At 45.4% G+C, this 22,468-nt stretch overlaps 1 protein-coding gene across 1 annotated transcript in view; it reads left to right on the top strand.

Moving 5' to 3' along the window:
• Positions 1–643: 643 nt before the first annotated feature.
• The window catches only part of atp11c (ATPase phospholipid transporting 11C (ATP11C blood group)), a gene marked incomplete at its 5' end in the record, with an annotated part of 70,659 nt that continues 48,834 nt past the window's right edge, over positions 644–22,468 (top strand). The window contains 2 exons of the mRNA XM_080526920.1: positions 644–682; positions 2,834–3,424. Of these exons, the coding sequence (XP_080383046.1) occupies positions 644–682; positions 2,834–3,424 (630 nt within the window). The remainder of the gene's footprint in view (positions 683–2,833; positions 3,425–22,468) is intronic.

The following is a 22,468-nucleotide window of genomic DNA, read 5'->3' as shown; positions in this document are numbered from 1 at the left end:
GTGTGTGTGATCGGGAGGAAGAGGCTTGTAAGGCGAGCAGGCTGTGTGATCATCAACTGCGTCTCATTTCACAGAGGCAGCGCATTTCTCACAATTCTGGAGGAAATATTTCAAACGTAATATCACCGCCGCCCCCCCCATTTATTATGGACATCAGGATAGATAGAAGAATTAATTTCCAGTCAAAAGCCATTAAAAGGAGAGTAGTTCTGCATTTTAATGAATTCTAATTATTCTTTCAATGAAATTACATTTCAGTTTTCGTACAATAGCACTAACTCAATGTACGTTAGAATTATTGGATAAATATATTTTTGTCACATAAGATGTATTACTTGTATTTGTGTTGCTTCTCCGCGCACCGTAAATCATTCGGGTGACAGAACCAAACAGAGCTGAAGACACCGAGGTTGATAAGCAGGATATACGGCTACACCTGTTGATATGTAGATAAGATAAAACTTGAGACAGAGGGATGGGGGGTGTGTATGTGTGTATGTGTGTATGTGTGTGTGTGTGTGTGTGTGTGTGTGTGTGTGTGTGTGTGTGTGTGTGTGTGTGTGTGTGTGTGTGGGGGGGGGCTCCTCACTGGGGCATAAAGAACAACATCCAGGGTGGAGAGGCTGGTGCTGGGTCTGAGCGGATGGCCGAGAGGTCGCGGGGTCGTGTTTACCTGAGGCAGGTATTTCCTCTGGGAGCAGATAAGACCCAGGGAGGGGAAGTGCTCCGTTCCAGGTGAGTGCAGGTGGGGGGGTGGGGGGGCGCAAAACGACACCAACCACAACCCACCCCCCAACCACCCCCCCTCTCCCTCAGACTCCACCCACCACACACACACACACACACACAACCCCCCCACCCCCCCACCCCCCCCCCCCACACACACACACACACTGACACGTTCTCTCACTCAACACCAACACACATAAAACACACACACACGTGTAGAATGCTCTCAGGAACTCACTCACACATTTCCTGATACAGGGTTGGTCACACCCAAGCATCCAGATATACAGAGGTGCCTAAGTCTGCGTGATGCACTGTAGGCATGTCAGTCAAAAAGGCAAAGTCATATTTCACCTCAGCAACCTAATAATAATATCTTGGTTTTATATGTAGCGCCTTTCACAAACCCAAGGACGCTTTACAGATTTTACAGACAGAAAGTGAGAGACAGAACAGAAAAAAACACAGAGACAGCGACAGCGACAAAACTAAACTAGGGGCCAAAGGCCTTGGTGAAGAGATGAGTTTTGAGGGCTGATTTGAAGGTGTCCAGGGTAAGAGAACTCAAACACAGTAGTAGAATCTGACTGAACAAAATGAATCCGATTGGACGATCAGTATGTTTCAATGTTTCATCCTCTAAGTCAGTAGAGCAGACAGACAGACAGCTGTGATATGTGAGTCCTCTTACCCTGTTTGTTGTTATTCACCCCTCCACTTCCTCAACTGGTCCAGCCCCCCCCTCCCCCCCCCCCATACACACACACACACACACACACACACACACACACACCAGGGCGTTGAGAGGAGTCAATGAGCTAGAACATGTTAACAAGGGAAGCCGAGACAAACCACTGTACTGTACAGACACACACTTGCACACACACACACACACTTGTTTCCTTTGTGATATCAAATGATTGCACTCTTTATTGTCGTATTTGTATCCTTTGTGTGATTGTGATTGTCTGCCTCACGTTTAACCGTGTCAATGGCTGAATGAAATGTATGATTCTGACAAAGGTGAGTGGACACTCACAGCAGTACACACATCCACAGACATTACCAAGCCACAACATGACATGAACAGTTATTACTGTAATTATGTGACATCTAGATTACATCAGCGTTTTTATGAAAGCAGGCCCACATTTACACCGTGGTGGAAAATGTTGGATTTGTGGAGCCACTTTGTTAACATCAATGTTCTTTATATGTGTGTGTGTGTGTGTGTGTGTGTGTGCGCGCGCTTGTATGCTAGTGTGTGTGTGTAGGTGCTTGTACAACAGTGTGTGTGTGTGTGTGTCTTTGAGAGTAGCACGGCTGTTGTCTGCTGAGAGGAGGTGAAAGCGGTGTGTGAGGCTGGTCTGGAGTGGTTCCCCCTCTCCTCTCTTCCTCTCCTCTCTTCCTCTCCTCTCCTCCTCCTCCTCTCCTCTCCTCTCCTCCTCCTCCTCTCCTCTCCTCCTCCTGCCCTGCAGAAAGCCTCATTATCGGCGAGGAGCTCCTGATGAAGCACACGGCAGCCATTGTGGCCAATCCAAACATGAGGCCCTCTCCACCCCGTCGCCCCCCACTTCAGCCCCCCAGAACCAAATCCCATTTTCAGGTTCTGCAGCTGCCCCGCTCCGCCAGAGCACTTAGCCACGTCATCCTATCCGGCCCTCCAGGGCCCGGGGGGGGTGGGGGGGGGAACAGGCCCCGTTTCTGTGCGCCGATGTCTCTGATATGACTCCAGAAATGGAAATGAAGCCATGGATCTTCATTAGGGGGAGGCAGGTGTCCACAGAACCCAGGCCCAGGTGAAGGAGCAAGGAGGAGTGGAGAGGCGGGGGGGCGGGGGGGGGATCGGGGGGTGAGGACTGTGTGTTTGAGGATAGGGGGGAGGGCGGCGGGGGGGGGCCTTAGACCATCAGGCGCCCCCCACACCGGGCCTCCGTAACTCCCCCCCCCCCCCCCCCAACCCCCACAGCCCTATACCCCTACACCCCCCCACCCCCCTCCCCCCACACCCCAGCACTTAATTGCCCATGTAATGAGCTGCGGTGAATGGGATTACTTGTGTGGAGGTACTTGAGGACCCTGTGCATTGGGGCACCTCCTGCAGCCCTTCATCTGCAGGGAACACATTGAGGATGCTGTCGATGGACCACAGGGGCACACACCCCCTCTGTATCTACAGAGGCACACCTCCCCTCTACATCTACAGAGGCACCCCCCCCTCTACATCTACAGAGGCACACCTCTCCTCTACATCTACAGAGGCCCACCTCCCCTCTACATCTACAGAGGCACACCTCCCTTCTACTTCTACAGAGGCACACCTCCCTTCTACATCTACAGAGGCACACCTCCCCTCTACATCTACAGAGGCACACCTCCCCTCTACATCTACAGAGGCACACCTCCCCTCTACTTCTACAGAGGCACACCTCCCCTCTACATCTACAGAGGCACACCTCCCCTCTACATCTACAGAGGCCCACCTCCCCTCTACTTCTACAGAGGCACACCTCCCCTCTACATCTACAGAGGCACACCTCCCCTCTACATCTACAGAGGCACACCTCCCCTCTACATCTACAGAGGCACACCTCCCCTCTACATCTACAGAGGCACACCTCCCCTCTACATCTACAGAGGCACACCTCCCCTCTACATCTACAGGGGCACACATCCCCTCTACAGCTACCCGCTTGTTAAGTCTGACGTCAAAAGTTTAACTATTTCCGGGTCTAAACCAGAAATTCTCTGCACCAGAGTACCTCTGAACTACAGCGGTAGAATGACAGTTTAATCGTTTTTTAGACTCGGATCTATTCATTCAACAAGGGACACAGCACTTTCCCGTTTTCTCCATATTGTCAGGGTATTTGAGCCTCAGAAAAGCGCTATATAAATATAATTTATTATTATTATTTCTCCATTTCGAAGACAGCGCCTCAGCCAACGTTGGGACCCGGAAACACGTCACGACTTAACAAGCGGACAGGGGCACACCTCCCTTCTATATCTATAGTGGCTCACCTCCACTCTGCATCTGGCCTGTTTGCATTTGATCCCCCCACCTAATCCCCCACCAGAGATGCTGTATATTGTTTAATGGTCATCACCGCTGTGTAGAATGGCCCATGCATAGTCCGTTGTGTCTCCAAGAGATAATGTCCTATCCTGTATGTCTATGGTACCATTCCTCATTCCATTTCCTTCATCACAATGAGCCCGTGCTATGATTTCTACCTCCACCAGCCTCCACTGATCTATGGGGTTTGCGCAGCTAATGGTATCAGAGAGTATGAACCAGAGGATCGGATGAATTCTAGAGATTGACTGAATTAGAGGTTACCAGCAGTTGGATGGAATTTTAGAGAGTAAGGCTCTTAGCCCTAAGTTACTCCAGGAGAGGACCGTCCCTATCATTTCTAATTGTAAGTCGTTTTGCGAGAGATAGAAGAGTCTGCTAAATAGTTACAATGTCAAATGTAAAAATGTAAGAGACGAAGAAGCTAAAGTTTTCTTTTGGGGCTAAATGACGTTGAATTGAATTGAACAGTAAGTGGAATCGGTTGGATTTTTGACGACAACCAAAGAAACAATCTTTTTTTTTAAAAATGTTTTATTGTGAACTTCTCAGGGGGTGTTTATGGTGAGGCCGATGGTGATGACGCTCGCACGCACTCAGGTCTCATCCTGGTTATGGATGTGTGTAACCTCTGGCGGACCTCTCTCCATCCTCCCTCTCCTCTCCATGGAGTCCAGGCCAGTTTCTCTTCTCACGCTGTTTGTGGTAAAATATTAGCCCCCACAGTCTAACACGCCGGGCGGCTGACAAATAGAGGGCTGTTGTCCCCCTTCCTTCTCAGGGCTGGAGGTTAATGATCCTACTTCTCGGGGGGAGTGGGGGGTTAAAGCCTGCAGATAGGCCTTTCTCCTGCACCCCAACAGATGTTGGTGGGACTTTAATGTGGTTATCAAATCGGAGTGCCCTCTGAGCCCTGGGAGCCTATTGTGTGCTGACGCATTCCAAGGCTTCGCCGTGGTAACGGGGCACCCTGGGGCCAAGCGGGGCTCCTGCTGGGTCTTCCAGCAGCCCTCAGCTCTGACAGCCAGGGCAGCCCCTCTCCTCCCCTCCCACACCTTCCCCTGCCCCTCTGTCATAAAGCCCCACTCACCCGCCACCCCGCTCCTCTCCTCTCCTCTCCCACACTAGCCCTCTCCGTGTCAGGCTAGCTAGCCCTCTCACACACTCACAACACCCAACTCACACAGCACACAGAACCCCCCCCCCCCCCCCCCTACATTCTGTTCCCAACACTAAGACAGTAACGCGCACGCACGCACGCACACACACACACACACACACACACACACACACACACACACACACACACACACACAACACACACACACACACACACACAAACACAAACACAAACCCCTTACACCCTGTTCCTGACACTTATCCATAGAACATTTTTCAAACTATTTGTCTCTATCACAATCTCCTCGCATAAAATCAATAAGACAACTTTGTATATAATAGGACAATTGTACAGTAACTTCAAGTGTAGAAAGTGTGAATGCTTTGTACAGTACTTGAAACCTCTATGAACGGATGGACGGACGGACGGACGGACGGACGGACGGGGGTTGTTGATGCTGTTGTTTGTTGTACGTATATTTCCTTTTCCTGGGCCTAACCTTGTCCTAAAAGTATCATATTACAGCACTGTGAATAGCGAATGTAGGGCATGGGGGTTTACACTGTTGCTTTAGAGCTAGAAAAGGTTGCTACCCTCGGCAACCCAGCAGTCTCCTGGGTATTTTACATAACGAAACAAACATTTATCCAACACTCCATAACAACAATAAGCCCACTCTGTTAGCAGTATGTGACAGTTCATTTGAAATTGTAAGCAGGTTGAGTGTTCCGAGGTGTCACAGATACCTCTGTGATGAATAGACCATGGCACCCATCTCAGAGACGTTACAGGGCCCTCTGGGTTACCACCGACGCTTTCACTCTCCTGCTCTGCATCTACAGTATCAATGCCGGCAGCTGTGGGATTGTTTGTACACAGATGCGGGGGTGCTTGATGATAATTACCTTGCAGCTGCACTCCGGGGTGAGAGTTGGGGTGTTTTTTTTTCTTCCCCTCAACAGCTCATATTGTGTCGGAGGCGTCCTCGGTTCTGGGCTTGGAATGTGGGGAAACTGCCATAATTAAAGTATTCTATAACCCAATTAAGGTTTGCTGCCCTCCAGCACCACAGCCCCAGCCCTACCTAGCCCCAGCGTGGGGAGACTGGAGCCTGGGAGAGCAGGGAGGCTCAACCCCCCCCCCCCGTCCACTGTGGTCACTGCAGCCACACTAAGGCCCAGCACAGGTTACACAGAGAAAAAAGGGGAACTTAGGTAAAATAAAGATGTAAAAGGGGGGGTAGGTAAGGGGGCTTGGTGTGGGGGAGAGGACAGTGGAGTGGAATAGATGGGAATCTGTGCTCCGTGGTGGAGGGCTGTGAACCTGGCGCTCAGTCGGAGGTGAGGCACCCATTAGGAGCGTGATTGATTCTTCAGAGGGTGTTATCGCCTCACAGTGTGCAGAAGATGGATGGCTGACAATTACATATATGAAAACCTCATATTCACTCACTGGAAGGAAATGCAGGAGTTCAGGGAATTGGTTAAGTAAATAGTTTATTCAGTGTTTAACTGTATCAACCGTTTTAAACACCACTGCATTTGAATTGGCTTATCAATTGAATTGAGAAAAGGAGTTAGTAGTTCAAATGTATCCAAATTCCAGGGAATGTTAACATTGAAATGACTTTGCATGCAAACGCACATTTATGAAGGTGTTATTATTACCAATATATTTGGAAAATAACGCTTGTTTGTTTTAGCTGTGTATTTAACAGAGAAGGTAAAGGCAACATAATTTAGTTCCTTTGTCCAAATTCCCCCCAAAGCCTTCTGGTTGCTGGGCAGTGTGTCTGAGCACTCTGAACAATGACAGCCTACAATAGTGGTGCTCAATTAACTGTATAACACTGCCATCAATTAAGACATCAATTACTAAATTGATTGATGAGACCAAATGATCCGATTCATTTTCTCCATCCAGCGTAAAAATTGGAAGCACCAATATGAGGAAATTAGTTGATGAATGTTTTAAGTATATGGAAATCTTCAGAGCCCAGTGGACAGCAATTTCTACTACCTCTCTCAATTTTCTCAGTTTACATTTCTGTAAAAAACTGATAGGAAATTATTTGAGTATATGTGTAACCCCATACATTTTCTGTCATTCATAAGGATATCTAAAGGGCTCTATTTCTTGTTTAGATATATTACTTTTTATTTTATATATATATATATATATATATATTTTTTTTTTACAGTTTACAATTTATCACACATACACAAGGGACCTACAAGCAAGTTATTTCACCTTACTGGCTAAAAGAAAGTAGAAAACAGCTCAGAACATCACATCAATCAAATGTAATTAATTCAGTGTCATTTACATTCTATTTGATGATCTTACTGAGTTCGCAAACAATGGTCAAAAACATGGTTTAAGAGATGTCTTGAGACCAGCTTGGTCCAAGGGTTTGGTTTGTATTCTCTCCATGTTGTCAGTGTGTAGTGGGATAATTGAAATGGCCCTCGACTATGGGATCTATTTATACTGAGCATAATTCCGTTTGTATTCAGGCATTATCATGGTGTCAGAGAAAGGACAATAGCACAATAAGGTCAATATAATGAAACCCCAAAACAATATGGTGTCATTCTTACAATAAAAAAGTGAGGCACTCCCAATTCTTCTGTGTTATCACAGAGGCTGTGATATACTGAGTTTATTGGAAAATTAATCATAACAGTAACTGTTTCTGAATGTATTAATGGGCTCTCCTTACATGTCATGGGAAGGTGATTGCAGCCTGCATCTCAAGGCTGTGTTCTTCTATTTCACTAGCTATAAATATGTTGCCAACCAATTACACGATGGCTGTATGTCGTACATTTCAAATGTTAAATCAGTTCTCCTGTTTGCTAAATTAATGTATACCCTGAACAATAATTCAGTGAAAAAGTATTTCATAGAGCAAAAACATAAACTTAGTATAAACACAATAACCTACAATTGTTTAATATGAATAGAGCCTTTTAGATTACTCAGAATTATGTTTTTATTCAACAGTATTTTTGGTCATTTCACACGGCCAGGCCTATTCATTAGATGACTTCATTGATGGTTTATTTTTAATTTGCTGTTCTTCTCACCACCAAACTGGAGCCAAAATTACATCACTTATCCGCTTTTTTCACCATTAGCAATTTGACAAATACCCCTTTTATAACACCCCCATATCATTCTGCTTGACTTTCTCCAGGGCTTGAATTCAGTTATTGATTGCCTGTTCAGTTTCACTTGGAAAAGGTTGATAAAAGGAGGTTTTCACTTTCTCTATTCGATGTGACAGCTCCCTAACAAGAATAATGGAAAGCTCCCATTCAGAGGCAAATCAAGCTAATCCGGCGTGCCCCACCACTCTCAATGGAGAAGTCACAGTCCTTCCCGGCCCATTCCATCACAAGCCTCTCTCTTCACAAACCTTCAAAGTTAGCTCAACTCTTCCAACAGACAACATTGCTCTTTGTTAGCTTCTCTCCCCCACCATCAAATGGATAAATAGGTGGATAAATGTATACAAAGTCAGAAAGGAAACAAAATGGAAGCACATAATCGGTTTGTTTTATATGTAATCTCTTTTTCAGTGAATCAGTCTCCACATTCTGGTTGCTGTCAACAAGTGAGATATAGTAAGAAATTCTATTATCAAATTTGTGAACAAAATATGTAAATAGAAATGTGGTCTTATTAAGGTCAACGGAAAGCAAATAAATGGCCCCAATAATTTCCAATAAACATCAGATCTACTTTTGGAAAACAACTGCCGAAAACTGTGAAACGTTAAAGAAAAGTGTTCTCACTCACTTGAGCTGCTGTTAAAACAGGCGCCATGTGTGGGATCTTTAATCTATCTAGGCCCATTCCACTCCAGGGTCCTTTCCTTTAGTAGAAAGAGCTGGGGATTTACACCTAATCCCTGCACAGAGCAGGAGACCAGGTGACAGCACACAGGTGTGTGTGTGTGTGTGTGTGTGTGTGTGTGTGTGTGTGTGTGTGTGCGCGTGTGTGTGTGTGTGTGTGTGTGTGTGTGTCTGTGTGCACGTGTGCGCACCTTCCTACCGATTCACAGAAGAGAAAGGTGAATCCCAAACCCCCCAGACAGACTCTGACATGATGGAGTTAGTGTTAGGAGACAGACTCTGACATGGTGGGGTTAGTGTTAGGAGACAGACTCTGACATGGTGGGGTTAGTGTTAGGAGACAGACTCTGACATGGTGGGGTTAGTGTTAGGAGACAGACTCTGACATGGTGGGGTTAGTGTTAGGAGACAGACTCTGACATGGTGGGGTTAGTGTTAGGAGACAGACTCTAACATGGTGGGGTTAGTGTTAGGAGACAGACTCTGACATGGTGGGGTTAGTGTTGGGAGACAGACTCTGACGTGGTGGGGTTAGTGTTAGGAGACAGACTCTGACATGGTGGGGTTAGTGTTAGGGGACAGACTCTGACATGGTGGGGTTAGTGTTGGGAGACAGACTCTGACATGGTGGGGTTAGTGTTAGGAGACAGACTCTGACATGGTGGGGTTAGTGTTAGGGGACAGACTCTGACATGGTGGGGTTAGTGTTAGGGGACAGACTCTGACATGGTGGGGTTAGTGTTAGGAGACAGACTCTGACATGGTGGGGTTAGTGTTAGGGGACAGACTCTGACATGGTGAGGTTAGTGTTAGGAGACAGACTCTGACATGGTGGGGTTAGTGTTAGGGGACAGACTCTGACATGGTGGGGTTAGTGTTAGGAGACAGACTCTGACATGGTGGGGTTAGTGTTAGGAGACAGACTCTGACATGGTGGGGTTAGTGTTAGGAGACAGACTCTGACATGGTGGGGTTAGTGTCGGGAGACAGACTCTGACATGGTGGGGTTAGTGTTAGGGGACAGACTCTGACATGGTGGGGTTAGTGTTAGGAGACAGACTCTGACATGGTGGGGTTAGTGTTAGGGGACAGACTCTGACATGGTGGGGTTAGTGTTAGGAGACAGACTCTGACATGGTGGGGTTAGTGTTAGGAGACAGACTCTGACATGGTGGGGTTAGTGTTAGGAGACAGACTCTGACATGGTGGGGTTAGTGTTAGGAGACAGACTCTGACATGGTGGGGTTAGTGTTAGGAGACAGACTCTGACATGGTGGGGTTAGTGTTAGGGGACAGACTCTGACATGGTGGGGTTAGTGTTAGGAGACAGACTCTGACATGGTGGGGTTAGTGTTAGGAGACAGACTCTGACATGGTGGGGTTAGTGTTAGGAGACAGACTCTGACATGGTGGGGTTAGTGTTAGGAGACAGACTCTGACATGGTGGGGTTAGTGTTAGGAGACAGACTCTGACATGGTGGGGTTAGTGTTAGGAGACAGACTCTCACATGGTGGGGTTAGTGTTAGGAGACAGACTCTGACATGGTGGGGTTAGTGTTGGGGGCAGGTTAAGGTGGTTAAAACACACTCTGAGGTTAGAGGTTCCTCTGAGCGCCACACAGGAGCAGCTCTCCATCCCCCCACACCATCAGCTGCAAGGCCGGGACAGCTGAGGCGGACAGGGAGAGGCTCACATCCACAGGTACGTAATCTGAAACCAGCAGCTGATATTCAGTCAAAGTCTGTGAAAAAACGGAAAAAAACAGAAACTGTGGAAATAATGTTGATTTCCATTACAGGGAATATAAATGTTTAGCATCAATATGAAATCGACTGTATATTTATAATCACTAGTAAACATTGTCTCATTGAATGTAAAGCATTTTGAATGGATAGTTTGCCTTAACAAGGACTTTCAGAAGGTTTTCAGAAAGGACCGTTCTGATTCAAAGCTGGACAGAATCAGAATCGGAATCAGAATCAGAATTGCTTTTATTACATCAATGTACAGATACAAGGAGTAAAATTCATGGGTACAGGTTCAATTAGGCATTGGCATTGCAGTAGAAATACAAAATCAATAATAGAATAAGCAGGATATAAACAACAATCAATAAAGAATAAGCAGGATAATACAAGATTATACGACGACTTTGGCTGCGTTCGTAAATTCGCTCTGGAAATCTGATCAGCACTCATGGAATGCATCTTGCCCAATCAAATTACTTGGTCCCTTTATGACGTTGAACCCAGTGTGCGCTCCGGCGCTCTCAGAGTGAATTTACGAATGCACCCTTTGTCAGATCTCGGTAAAAAGGACTCTGAGTAGCCTCAGGTTCACACCAATTCTGTTCTTAAGTGAGGAAAAAAGAGGATTAACATGATTTCACTTTATCCAACACATACAGGCCACCATTTATCCCCCCAAATCCATAAAAAACAACCTCGAGGCATCTACGTCCTCGCTCTGAATGTGCACTTGGTCCTGCTCTCAATTCCCCTTTCAGCCCCCACTAAAGAGACAAGGCCCAATCACAATATTGTCAAGGCTCTGTTGGTTTTCTGGTTCAAATCCTTGTTCACGCTGTTTGCTGAGTACTCATCTGCTGTGACAGCCTTCAGACAAACAGAGGGTCTTGAAAGAGGTCTTCCACGACCAGATCTTTCCTGCTGGGCAGCGGCTGAAACGGTCCTTTCTCTCTCCATCAAGTGGAACCCGGGCTATTGAGTTGGCCCCTGGGATTCTTCCATTGAGGCGGGCTATGGGCCAGTGATTCGCCCCTCCGAACCCGGGGCCACCCTCATTCTCCCAGGACACCTGTACCCCTCTACCCCATCGTGGGAACCTCCTTCCAGCCTTCAGCCACCTGAGCTGGGGGTGGACGGTGACACAGAGACGCCGGCCTACATTTGACAATGATCTCTATAAGCAACGCCGCAATTTTAGATAAAAGATAGACAGTATGTATGGTTAGAATGATTTAAGTGCTAGCACTTTTTGTTGTTGTTGTTGCATGTGTGTATGTTCACGTTCTTTATAGGTGACTCTTTTCCAACGTCGCCAAACAATTCTTAGATTGTCCTCCTGAGACAGTGAGCATCCCTCTTTAAAAACAACAACAACAACAACAACAACAACAACAACGCACACACTGAGGCCCACTGAACCCACGCCAGAGCTCCCTCGTCACCCCCCCAACCCCCCCACCCCCCCACCCATGCAACCCTTCCCTCTAAATCTCCATGGCACACTGCAGAAAAATGGCATCAATTAATCAGCATTCATGAACCGTTTACTTGAGCTCTCCTTTGTGTGCTGCAGGGCCTAATCCAGACAGAGACCAGGCTGTTCTGCAGCACTGCAGACAGCGCCACTCCACCCTTTGTGGGGAGAAACCCATCAACTGGTGTTTCAGGGAAATGTCTCCCCCCACTGAGAGCCTGTAACCTTCCCCCTCTCTCTCACCCTCTTCTTCCTGTGCCCCCTCTCCCTACTCAGGGCAGGAAGCACCACTATCTCCAAGAGGAGGCCATCCATCTCTCTCACAACCTCCCTACCAATTGACTACCGCACCACATGTATAAAGACATCTGTCCATATTTGATCAGATATTCCATTTTGGTGCAAATCATCTCCTCTCGCCCCCCCCCCCCCCCCCCTTGCCTTGAAGGAGGCAGCTTTTAAAAATGTGGTGATGCTTTTCTGCATAATTCACTGCCAATTCTTTGCCGTGAAGAAGAAGCAAGTTTAATTGGGAGCTGCATTTACAGAGCTATTCTACAATTACACAATTACAGCCGGGATGCATTTCTGCATGTTACAATGTTTGCCTCAATTTACTGCACTTTTAGTGCAGTTTAACTCTAGTTCCCTTTTCAGTGGATGCAAATTTGTCTCATTCGACTCCAAATGAAGCGTAATTGCTCATTTTGGAGCTCTACACCTTACTATGAGAGGTTCCTGCCTGTTAGTTCACATTACATCTTGAGAGAACAAATATCTCCAATTCCATTTGTGCACATGTGCCAGCTGTATCATTTTAGAGAGCAAGTGATGTAAATGAGGAAATGATTGTCAAGTGAGAGCAAATGATGACATGGTTTCTTAGCACACATAATGTACTGTATCAATCCCAATTTTGATCAAACCCAATTTATTGGAGGCAACACACACACACACACACACACACACACACACACACACACACACACACACACACACACACACATTTGTAACCTACCATCAGCATAGGGTTATAGATAAAATACTATTGTGATACGAAACTGTGTATATATTATAGAAATCTACAATTATTTCTATAGATATCTAATTATTTCTAAGAGATGGTATGAATCAGAATTAAAATATTTATGTTGAATAGGGCCTACTTGTTTTCAAATATGTGTATTACACCTTAAAAACCTTCAATTAAACATAGCCTAATTAGTTCCAGCGTAGGCCGAGCTCCTCTATATACACAACAACACAAAGTGGGGTGTCGCCCTGACATCTGATCGTCATCAAAGTGTTTTCCACTTCTTCCGTTCTTTTATATCCTCACCCGAGAAGTTCTAGAACAACTCATTATCCAACAGGCCCTAAGTGTCTGAAGTGGTGGCCTGTGCCCACAACAAACAATGCCTTACAAGATACTGTTTTAATTCATATCCGTTCTTCCTTTTTTAAAGGGGGACAGCACAACAAACCGTTGACCCACTGATACACAATTAGGACTGATGCGGCAGTTAAGGCTAACAAGCAACTGTGTTTAACAGTCTGTCTTTAACCCTCTACCATTGAATAAATATAATGCCCAGAATGAGAGAAAGACACTGAGAGGTGGAGAGAAAAGGGAGCCGGGAGGAGATTTTAAGCCACAGATAAGTAGTTAAAGACCTTTATTGAGTATAACACCATTATCCCTGCTGAATAAAAATAGGATTTAGTGTTTTTTCCACTTAATTTAAATCAAAAGAGTCTCCACCTTACATATTGCAGTGGTAATGTAATGGAGAGAGACCCACAAAAAAGGCTTTGTGGCTCTGACACCTCCTATAGTGGCACTGTGTTGTCCTGCGAGCAAAAGGGAGAGAAAGGTTTTTCTTTTACGCCTTGCTATCTGCTAACACATTCTAATTGATGCTGCTGCATTCCTGCACTGGATGCATTCAGTGAGTAACGAGCCTTGGACTGAATGCCTATGAATCGGTCCCATCCAAGCAAAGCAGTAACACCCCCCCCCCCACACACCACCCCCACTGCCCGTCCCTCAATCCCCCCACCCCTACCACGGCCAACCACCACCTCCCCTCAATCCTTCCCCAAAGCTCTACTCTAGCTTTACCGCCCATTAAAGCACCACCATTGTGTAGAGACGCAGCCCACAAAAGCTGTCAATCTCTCCGGGTCCTCCAAAGCTTGGACTCACACAGACTAGAGTGACAGACCCCCTCCCCACCAACCCCCCCCCCCCCCCCCCTCCCTCCCCACCACCCCCCCTCCCTCCCCAGCCCACCCCCGTTCCCCCAAACCCTATCCCCCAAAACTTCTCAGCTAACTACACCCCTCCCCCCACCTCTACACACACACACACACACAAACACACACACACACACGCGCGCGCACACACACACACACACACACACACACGCTCGCACACACTAACACACACCCCCTCTTGCTTGAACGCACAAAGCATCAATCTGTCTTCAGGCCCAGCACCCTTGGCCCTTTGTCCCATCTGCAGGTGCCTCTGAAAGCACCCACGGTCGCCCCAGCCTCCGCGCACGCCACGCCTAGTCCAGGGACAGGAACTGCTGACAAAGGCCCAGTGTGGGAATGAGGGATGTGTGGTGGGAGGGAGGGGGGCCTCTCTAGGACAGATGGCTGGGGAAGTTTCCCAACTCCAACCAAGGCTCTTCCATGGGGACTGTCAGTTTAGATTCACAAGTAGTACTGAGACGTCCAGGGCAAGAGGCAGTGAAGGAATGCCCTCTGAACTGTGGAGGGGGGCACCAGAGACTACTGTCCACTCTGGGGGGTTCAGGCAGGGTGGTTTCAATATCAGAACCAGAACCTCCTCACTTTTGTTATTCATATGATGAAATCTATATCCCCCTGATAGAATAGGCTTTAATGAAGACCATTACAGTTGTATTTTCATCCATACTGTATACAGTTCATTTTGCCCCCAAGAAACGTGTTGAAGGACGTCCTAAAATACTATTAATTTATGTTTACACACTCATATCAGGCCTATCTGAAGACACACCCATTCTACTGTTTAATGAACACATCACAAATATACACAACAACAACAACAACAACAACAACAACAACTACAATTTGATTCACACACGGCATTGTTAGTTTATATAGGTTACTATGCAATAAAAAACATTTTTAAAAGACACTGTTATCGAAAATATAAAGCCAAAAGATAAATTAAAATGTGTGTCTCATTGTAATATTGGGCAGAGGAAGGAGATTATGATGATATCCAATTTTGATGTACACCTTTGGATATGTAGGCCTATTGATACTACAATAAAGTGTGTAATAACACTGATAGCACATAACTCAGGTGTTGTGTGAGTTGAGAATATCATCAGCTATATCTTGATGGAATGGAAAATCTAAACTATCCATGACAACTAGATGACCACTCCACACTGCATTACCTTCATTGTGCTGCCATCATGTGGACAGATGTTGAATTACAGAAACCCAATTAGAATTCACACACTCACCTGAGGGCTGTGTTTCTTCCAGTCTGCTCTGGTCCCTTCACAGATCTCATAGGAGGCGTGCAAGAGTGAAAATTGTTGGGGAATTTTCTGGATTGAATCACAGACCAGAATGTCCTAATAGTCTAACTTAACAGACAGGAATAAATTAGGTAGTAAGTGAGGTAGGGCAGTCTTTGCTGGTCTATGGTTTGGTATTAGTTCATATCGTTTGAATTGTATTTGTTGTTTATATTGTTTAGTATTGTTCATGTAAATTACTTTGAGACAATTGTTAAAAGCGCTTTACAAATACATTTGATTTGATTTTATATTACTTGGGTTTGGTTAAACAAACAACAACAAAAAAGGTTCAAACAATAACACAGCAGTCTCCCTGTTACCTTTTGTGGTAAACAGCTGAGGGATGGGGCAGGAGGAATGTAACCACTCTCACATTCATCGACAGAGCTATGAATGGACTGACCATCCATGAGATAAAAATGATAGTTTTTAATGTGTTGAACCTATACAGTGTTTGTTTACAACTAGAAACGAATTAAGTTCCTGAATAAACATTGTGGGCTTGCTAAAAGTGTCATTATGGCAGTGGATACATCTGAAGTTGAATTGGACTGTCAAGATGTAAGACGAGTAGCATTTTGAGTATGGCCAGAGCAACCATATGGTCTTCATTGGAATATAAATTCATGCAACTTTAAATGCTTATAGATTATATATAAGTTCTTTAAGCAGAGTCAGTCTACACATGTTAAAGTTCGATTAAGGTGTCAAGCTAAAAAGATGAAAGAGGAGATTCATATAAAAGTGTAATTTTCCAGGAGTTTTTCCAGGACAGCACTTGCTCACAAACAGTCATATTTCAGGGATAATAGGGATAATAGCCATGGGTGTTCTAGACGTGTCCTGCAAAGGACAAGTTGATAGGACACTCGTAGCCTCTATGGCGAGTGTTTCTTTGACTGAAGTGACTGGCGAATTCTCAAAATGGCTTCATGTGATTGGACGAACAAAAATGTCAATCTTTCAGCCCTGGACTCAATGCATGGTGAGGCCAGGCCTCCTCTGCCCACCCATTTTCAGTGATTTGGCCAATCACATATGTATAAAATCATTATCATTAATTCTAAGACATTAACCGGTTTGCGTCCTAGAAAGGCGATGTGAGCTTCTCTTCAAATAAGGTAGGCCCAAGCAACAATTGAGTTGTTGGCAGATATTACAATTGGACCACGTTTGGTAGTGCATAATATATGCAGGGTTTTTCCTGCATAGAGAATTATGAGGCGGCCGCCTCCGACAAAACTGCAATTGCGGCACTGCGCCGACGTGGTGGCGGGGGCGCTGTTTCGCAAATAAGTTAGCTTTCGTTTTTGCTAGCGAAATAGCTGATAGTTGATGTTGACTGCTCAAGGAGAATACATATTTGAAAGTACAGAATGCCTGAGAGCCTTATATTGCATTATATTACATTATATTTTGATTGGTCATCTGGTGCCTGAATATTCTGTTTTCCTTTTAGGTGGACCTTTTCTGATATTGTTGGCTGAGGCTATGATAGAGCGTCTCTTCTATCATGTAGCCACTCATTTCATCATTCTTGCATTGTGTTTTTGTTAAAAATGGCATGGGATAATGTGTATTGAGAAAAGTGTGTGTGTGTGTGTGTGTGTGTGTGTGTGTGTGTGTGTGTGAGAGAGAGAGAGAGAGAGAGAGAGACAAAGAGAGAGCGCTTTTGGCATCAGAAGGTTTTTGTAGGTAGCCTACTTCTCTAAAGAGCATTATTACTGTAACTTAGTTGGCACTGTATCTCGGATGTGATGCTGCTGTTGCTGCAGTGTGAACTATTGATGGGTATAGACCCTAGACCTAATGGATTTAAAGATGTAAAAAAATGGAGCTCCTGAGACCAGGCTGGGCTGCAGACAAAACTCAGACGGATGACGTCATAATCACAACAGTCGAGATGACATATTAACGTCACAATCAAATGTGGGTTTATAAAAGTCAATCGAGCCAGTTTGATGTCAGTATAAGGATCAACACGCTATCACAAGGTAAGCGCCTGTGGACGTTAGCGTACTTGTGTGTGTGTGTGTGTGTGTGTGTGTGTGTGTGTGTGTGTGTGTGTGTGTGTGTGTGTGTGTGTGTGTGGGGCGGGGGTCTGGATGTGGCTGCGCGGGTGTGTGTGCGCGCGAGCGCTGACTCCGCTGAGTGTCAAAGTCTAGCTCGTTTATTGTTTGAAAGTGATCAAAAGTGTATGCCAACAGAGATTCGTATATAAAGAAGCTTTTTCTTTACAACCCGACGTCCTAGCCATATTTTTTGAAGGTAGAAATACGAAAAGGATAATGGCTTTTTGGCACGTTGCACCTGCAACCGATGCTTCAATCACAATGTCACGCAATATCAACGTCAGTCACTTTTGAAGTTCAAACAGCCTCACACTCATCCATGAACTCATAAGTCATTCTATAATAATTATATATAAATACGTCATTTCACATTCTCTTCCTTGTTCAGTTGTTTGTAGAAAGTTATAGAAATGCCAAATAAGAAGAAGAACCAGGGAGATGACTTCAATTTCCAGTCTGCTTGGCAGCTTGAAAAGGAGTTTCACGATGACGACATCACCTTAACCGAATCTCTGGCCCACAGAGCAGCCAGCCCGGAGGACCAACCCAGAGGTGGGTGGGTGGGTGGGTGTGTGTGTGTGTGTGTGTGTGTGTGTGTGTGTGTGTGTGCGTGTGCGTGTGCGTGCGTGCGTGCGTGTGTGTGCGCGCGCTGAGTAGAGATCAGAGTATTCTGTAAATTTCTTTTATTTATCTATTTTGTGTTGGAAGTAGCCTACTAGACATAATGCAAGAAACAGATCAGTATTCTTGCTAAAATTGATTTATTAAATGTACTATGTTATAAGAATGTTCATGCATACATTCTAAATATTCCATTATGCACTCCAGCAGACATCATACATTGCCGTTAATGGAACAGATTTTCGCTTAAAACATTTGCCTTGACAAGTAAAAGTCTATGGGCTTGACGGCCCGCCTGTATTAATAGATTGTTGTAACGTTATAGGTTACATGATTAACTTTAATTGGTCCCAGAAGGCCTTGCGGCAAGACGTCATAGAAGTTGACAGTTTAGTTTGTTGTTTTTGAGAAATGCAAATTGTAACGTCCAGAATTAAAGTGAATATCCAGTGTAGGCCAACACATTTTTTTATATAAAGAAGCTTTCGCTTTATAACCCGACGTTCTAGCCATCATTTAGGAAGGTAGAAAATACTACAAGGATACGGCTTTTTGGCTTTTTGGCCGTATCCTTGTAGTAATTTCACATTAAGTAATTTCACATTCTCTTCCTTCCGTTTTTTATATTGTAGACATTGTAGAGAAGTGCAGGGCCCTGTTGGAGTACCAGGCCCTCCTGGAGACCGTCACTGCAGAGGACAAGAGTCTGCAGAGTGAGGCCCTGGAGGACAAGGAGGCAGCGGAGGAGGAGAAGAAGTGGAGGGCCCTGTTGTTGTACCATCCTAACCTGTTGTTGTGCCAGGCCCTCCTGGTGACCGTCACTGCAGAGGACAAGAGTCTGCTGAGTGAGGCCCTGGAGGACAAGGAGGCAGCGGAGGAGGCTCTGGTCCTTTGCAGGGAGGAGGTGGAAGAAGGCAGACTGAGAGAGAGCGACCTCCAACAAAAACTCCACGTTATGGAGCAGGAGAAGAGGAGCCTCGTCTGTGACAACTCCGACCTGGAGAAGGAGAGGAGCCAGGCCCTCGCTGCCCAGCGAGAGACTGAAGGGAGCCTGGCCAGGGTCAAGGCGACTCTCCTGGAGACAGACGCCAACGCCACCAAGGAGGCAGAGGACCACATCAAGGCCCTGCAGAAAGAGGCCCTGGAGGACAAGCTGGCGGCAGCTGAGAAGGCTCAGGTGCTTGACAGGGAGGTGGAGGAAAGCAGACAGAGAGAGAGAGACCTCAAAAGAAAAGTCTATGTTATGGAGCAGGAGAAGAGGAGTCTTGTCTGTGACAAGAAGAAGAAAGGGAAATTCAGGAAATTCTGTTCAATGGTGAAGCGCAAGGTAAAACAGAAATATACAGTGAATTTATAAGAGAGCCACATTCCACATAATTTCACATTAAGGAAATGTAATGTAAAGGTAAAGTCTTACCAGTTTATCGTAAAACAACAGACAAGCTATGCATTGTTGTTGTAGGAATACTGGGGTTTTAAGAGATATGTTCTGTCATTGATTCTTCTTCTGTAACAACTGATATAGTGCAAGAGGACCAACCAGGCTGGTGTCCAGCCTCCAGCCCCAGGACAGGAGGACATCAATGATGGTGTCCAGCCTCCAGCTGAAGGACAGAAGGACATCAAGGTAGGAATCCAGCCTCCAGCCCCAGGACAGGAGGGCATCGAGGTTGCCCACGACGATGGACACAGCAGAGGTAAGTCAACATGTAGAACACATAGACCAAGGACATACTAACCAAACTAATGAAGTATTATATTCTGTAGCTAAGGCCTGGTGAAGCTCATATGAACTCTCTCTCCTCTCTCTAGCGGCCAGCCCAGTGACAGCTGACACGACGCCTTGTGAGGAGAGCGGAGCTTCAAAGAAACAGAAGCGTTCCCGCCTCCAGAGGATGCTCACATCTGTGAAGAGCCTTGGGCTGCTGAGCTGCTGTTCAGGCAGACGGCCTCCGTCCCCCCAGTAACCGTCTTCACGACGATGGACACAGCAGAGGTAAGTCAACACATAGAACACATAGACCAAGGACATACTAACTAAACTAATAAAGTATTCTATTCTGTAGCTATAGGCCTTGTGAAGCTCATATGAACTCTCTCTCCTGTCTCTAGCGCCCGACTCCTCCAGAGGACGCTCACAACTGCAAACAGCCTTGGCCGGAGCTGCTGTCCACCGTGAATAAAAAATAATTTGGATTCCATTCCTTTTGCTTGTGCATTTTTCACATCTTATGAACTTGTTATGCTGAAGATTGTGTAACTAGATAAGTGATCTTAAATATCATAGATAGAAGCAACTGCGATTACAGCAACAATTATTGCCATGAAAAAAATTGCATTACATTGACTTCTATGAGAAACCACTTTCCTGGGGGAGGCCTGGCCTCCCTCAATACAAACGGATAGGGATTCTGGCCTGTAGGTGCTTTACAATTGCAATATTGGGTTTTAGCCATGGAAAAAATTCCGATTTATGAACAAAACGGAAATAATATTAATATAAAAAAAATTAACATATGTTTTTTGTTAAATAAATAAATAAATAAATATAATTATTGCTTTTTTAAATCTCTCTCTCTTCTCTCAAAATGGGGAGGCCAGGCCTCCTCCACCTCTATGGAGGAGCCTCCACTGGTACACATTCAATCCTAACATCACCACTAGACAACCATAGGATACCCCTTACATTTAGACATGGGTACACACAGTCAGTCCTAACATCACCACTAGACAACCATAGGATACCCCTTACATTTAGACAAGGGTACACAGTCAATCCTAACATCACCACTAGACAACCATAGGATACCCCTTACATTTAGACAAGGGTACACACAGTCAATCCTAACATCACCACTAGACAACCATAGGATACCCCTTACATTTAGACAAGGGTACACACAGTCAATCCTAACATCACCACTAGACAACCATAGGATACCTCTTACATTTAGACAAGGGTACACACAGTCAATCCTAACATCACCACTAGACAACCATAGGATACCCCTTACATTTAGACAAAGCTAGACACTGTCATTCAACCACCTGCTTCAGTGCAACAAGAATTAAGTAGTTCCTACATTAAGTGACTACAGGTGGTCAGAATCAAATACCTGGTTGAAAGTCAAATACTTTGAACATCCCTGCATGAAAACACAAAAGGGCATCTAAATTCAGCACATTTATTTATACATTACTTGACACCATGATGTCAATGGGAAAAGAGCGGCGCAAAGCTACCAGCGATCATTTCAAAACAGCGATAATCGAGGCTGTGTTCGTAAAAAACGCTCTGGAAATCTGATCACCACTCATGGAATGCCTCTTATCCAATCAAATTACTTGGTCCCTTTATGACGTTGCACCTAGTGTGCGTCCCGGCACTCTCAGAGCAAAATTACGAACGCAGCCCTGCGCGGACGGCCCGGGCCGACATAAAAAGTTTTGGGCCGCGGTCTGCTGAAATAAGTTACTTTCAATGAAAATCACCAGAGACAAAATTACAAATATGTTATTCATTTATTTTTTATATAATACATTCTGAGCGGCCCAGAGTCACCACTAGACAACCATTTTGAGCCTTGATTGGCTACGAGTAGTTGACAGAGTGCAGCAGCTTGCACTGGGCCTGGTCTTCAAGATACGCTACACCACAAAGACACCCAAGTACCTGTCAACATACTTCCAAAAAGTGAACAACGTCCACACATACAACACCAGAGGAAGCTCCACGAACCACGTTCAACCGCGTTGCACCACAAACAAGGGGTTAAACTCGTTTGCAAACTATGCAGTAAAAATGTGGAACGCCCTTCCTATAATCTTAAAGGAGTGCAAAACACTGCCCACCTTCAAAACCACTCTCAAAAAACATTTACAGGAGGCTGCAATCCGTAACTGGACCCTCTAAATCAAAAATCAGATTAAAAGACCCGAACTACCCACTGTACATACTTTGTGTTTTGTCCCCCGCCCCCACCTGTGGTGTATGTCCCCACCTGTCCTACCCGCTGTACATACCTTATGTTTCGTTGTATTGTTCTTCCCATGATGGATGTGTGTTTATCTTGTAGATAGTAATAGTTATTTGTCTGTATTATCTTGTAGATAGTACTAGCTTTTTTGTCTGTCTTACATGTAACGATGAATTGAGAATCAAGGACCCCAATTGAAA

This window comes from Nansenia antarctica, assembly GCF_963989245.1.
Source record: "Nansenia antarctica genome assembly, chromosome: 3".
NCBI classification, from domain to species: Eukaryota; Metazoa; Chordata; class Actinopteri; order Argentiniformes; family Microstomatidae; genus Nansenia; species Nansenia antarctica.
The sequence above is the reverse complement of the archived record's forward strand: the minus strand, read 5'-3'. Positions and strand labels throughout refer to the sequence as shown.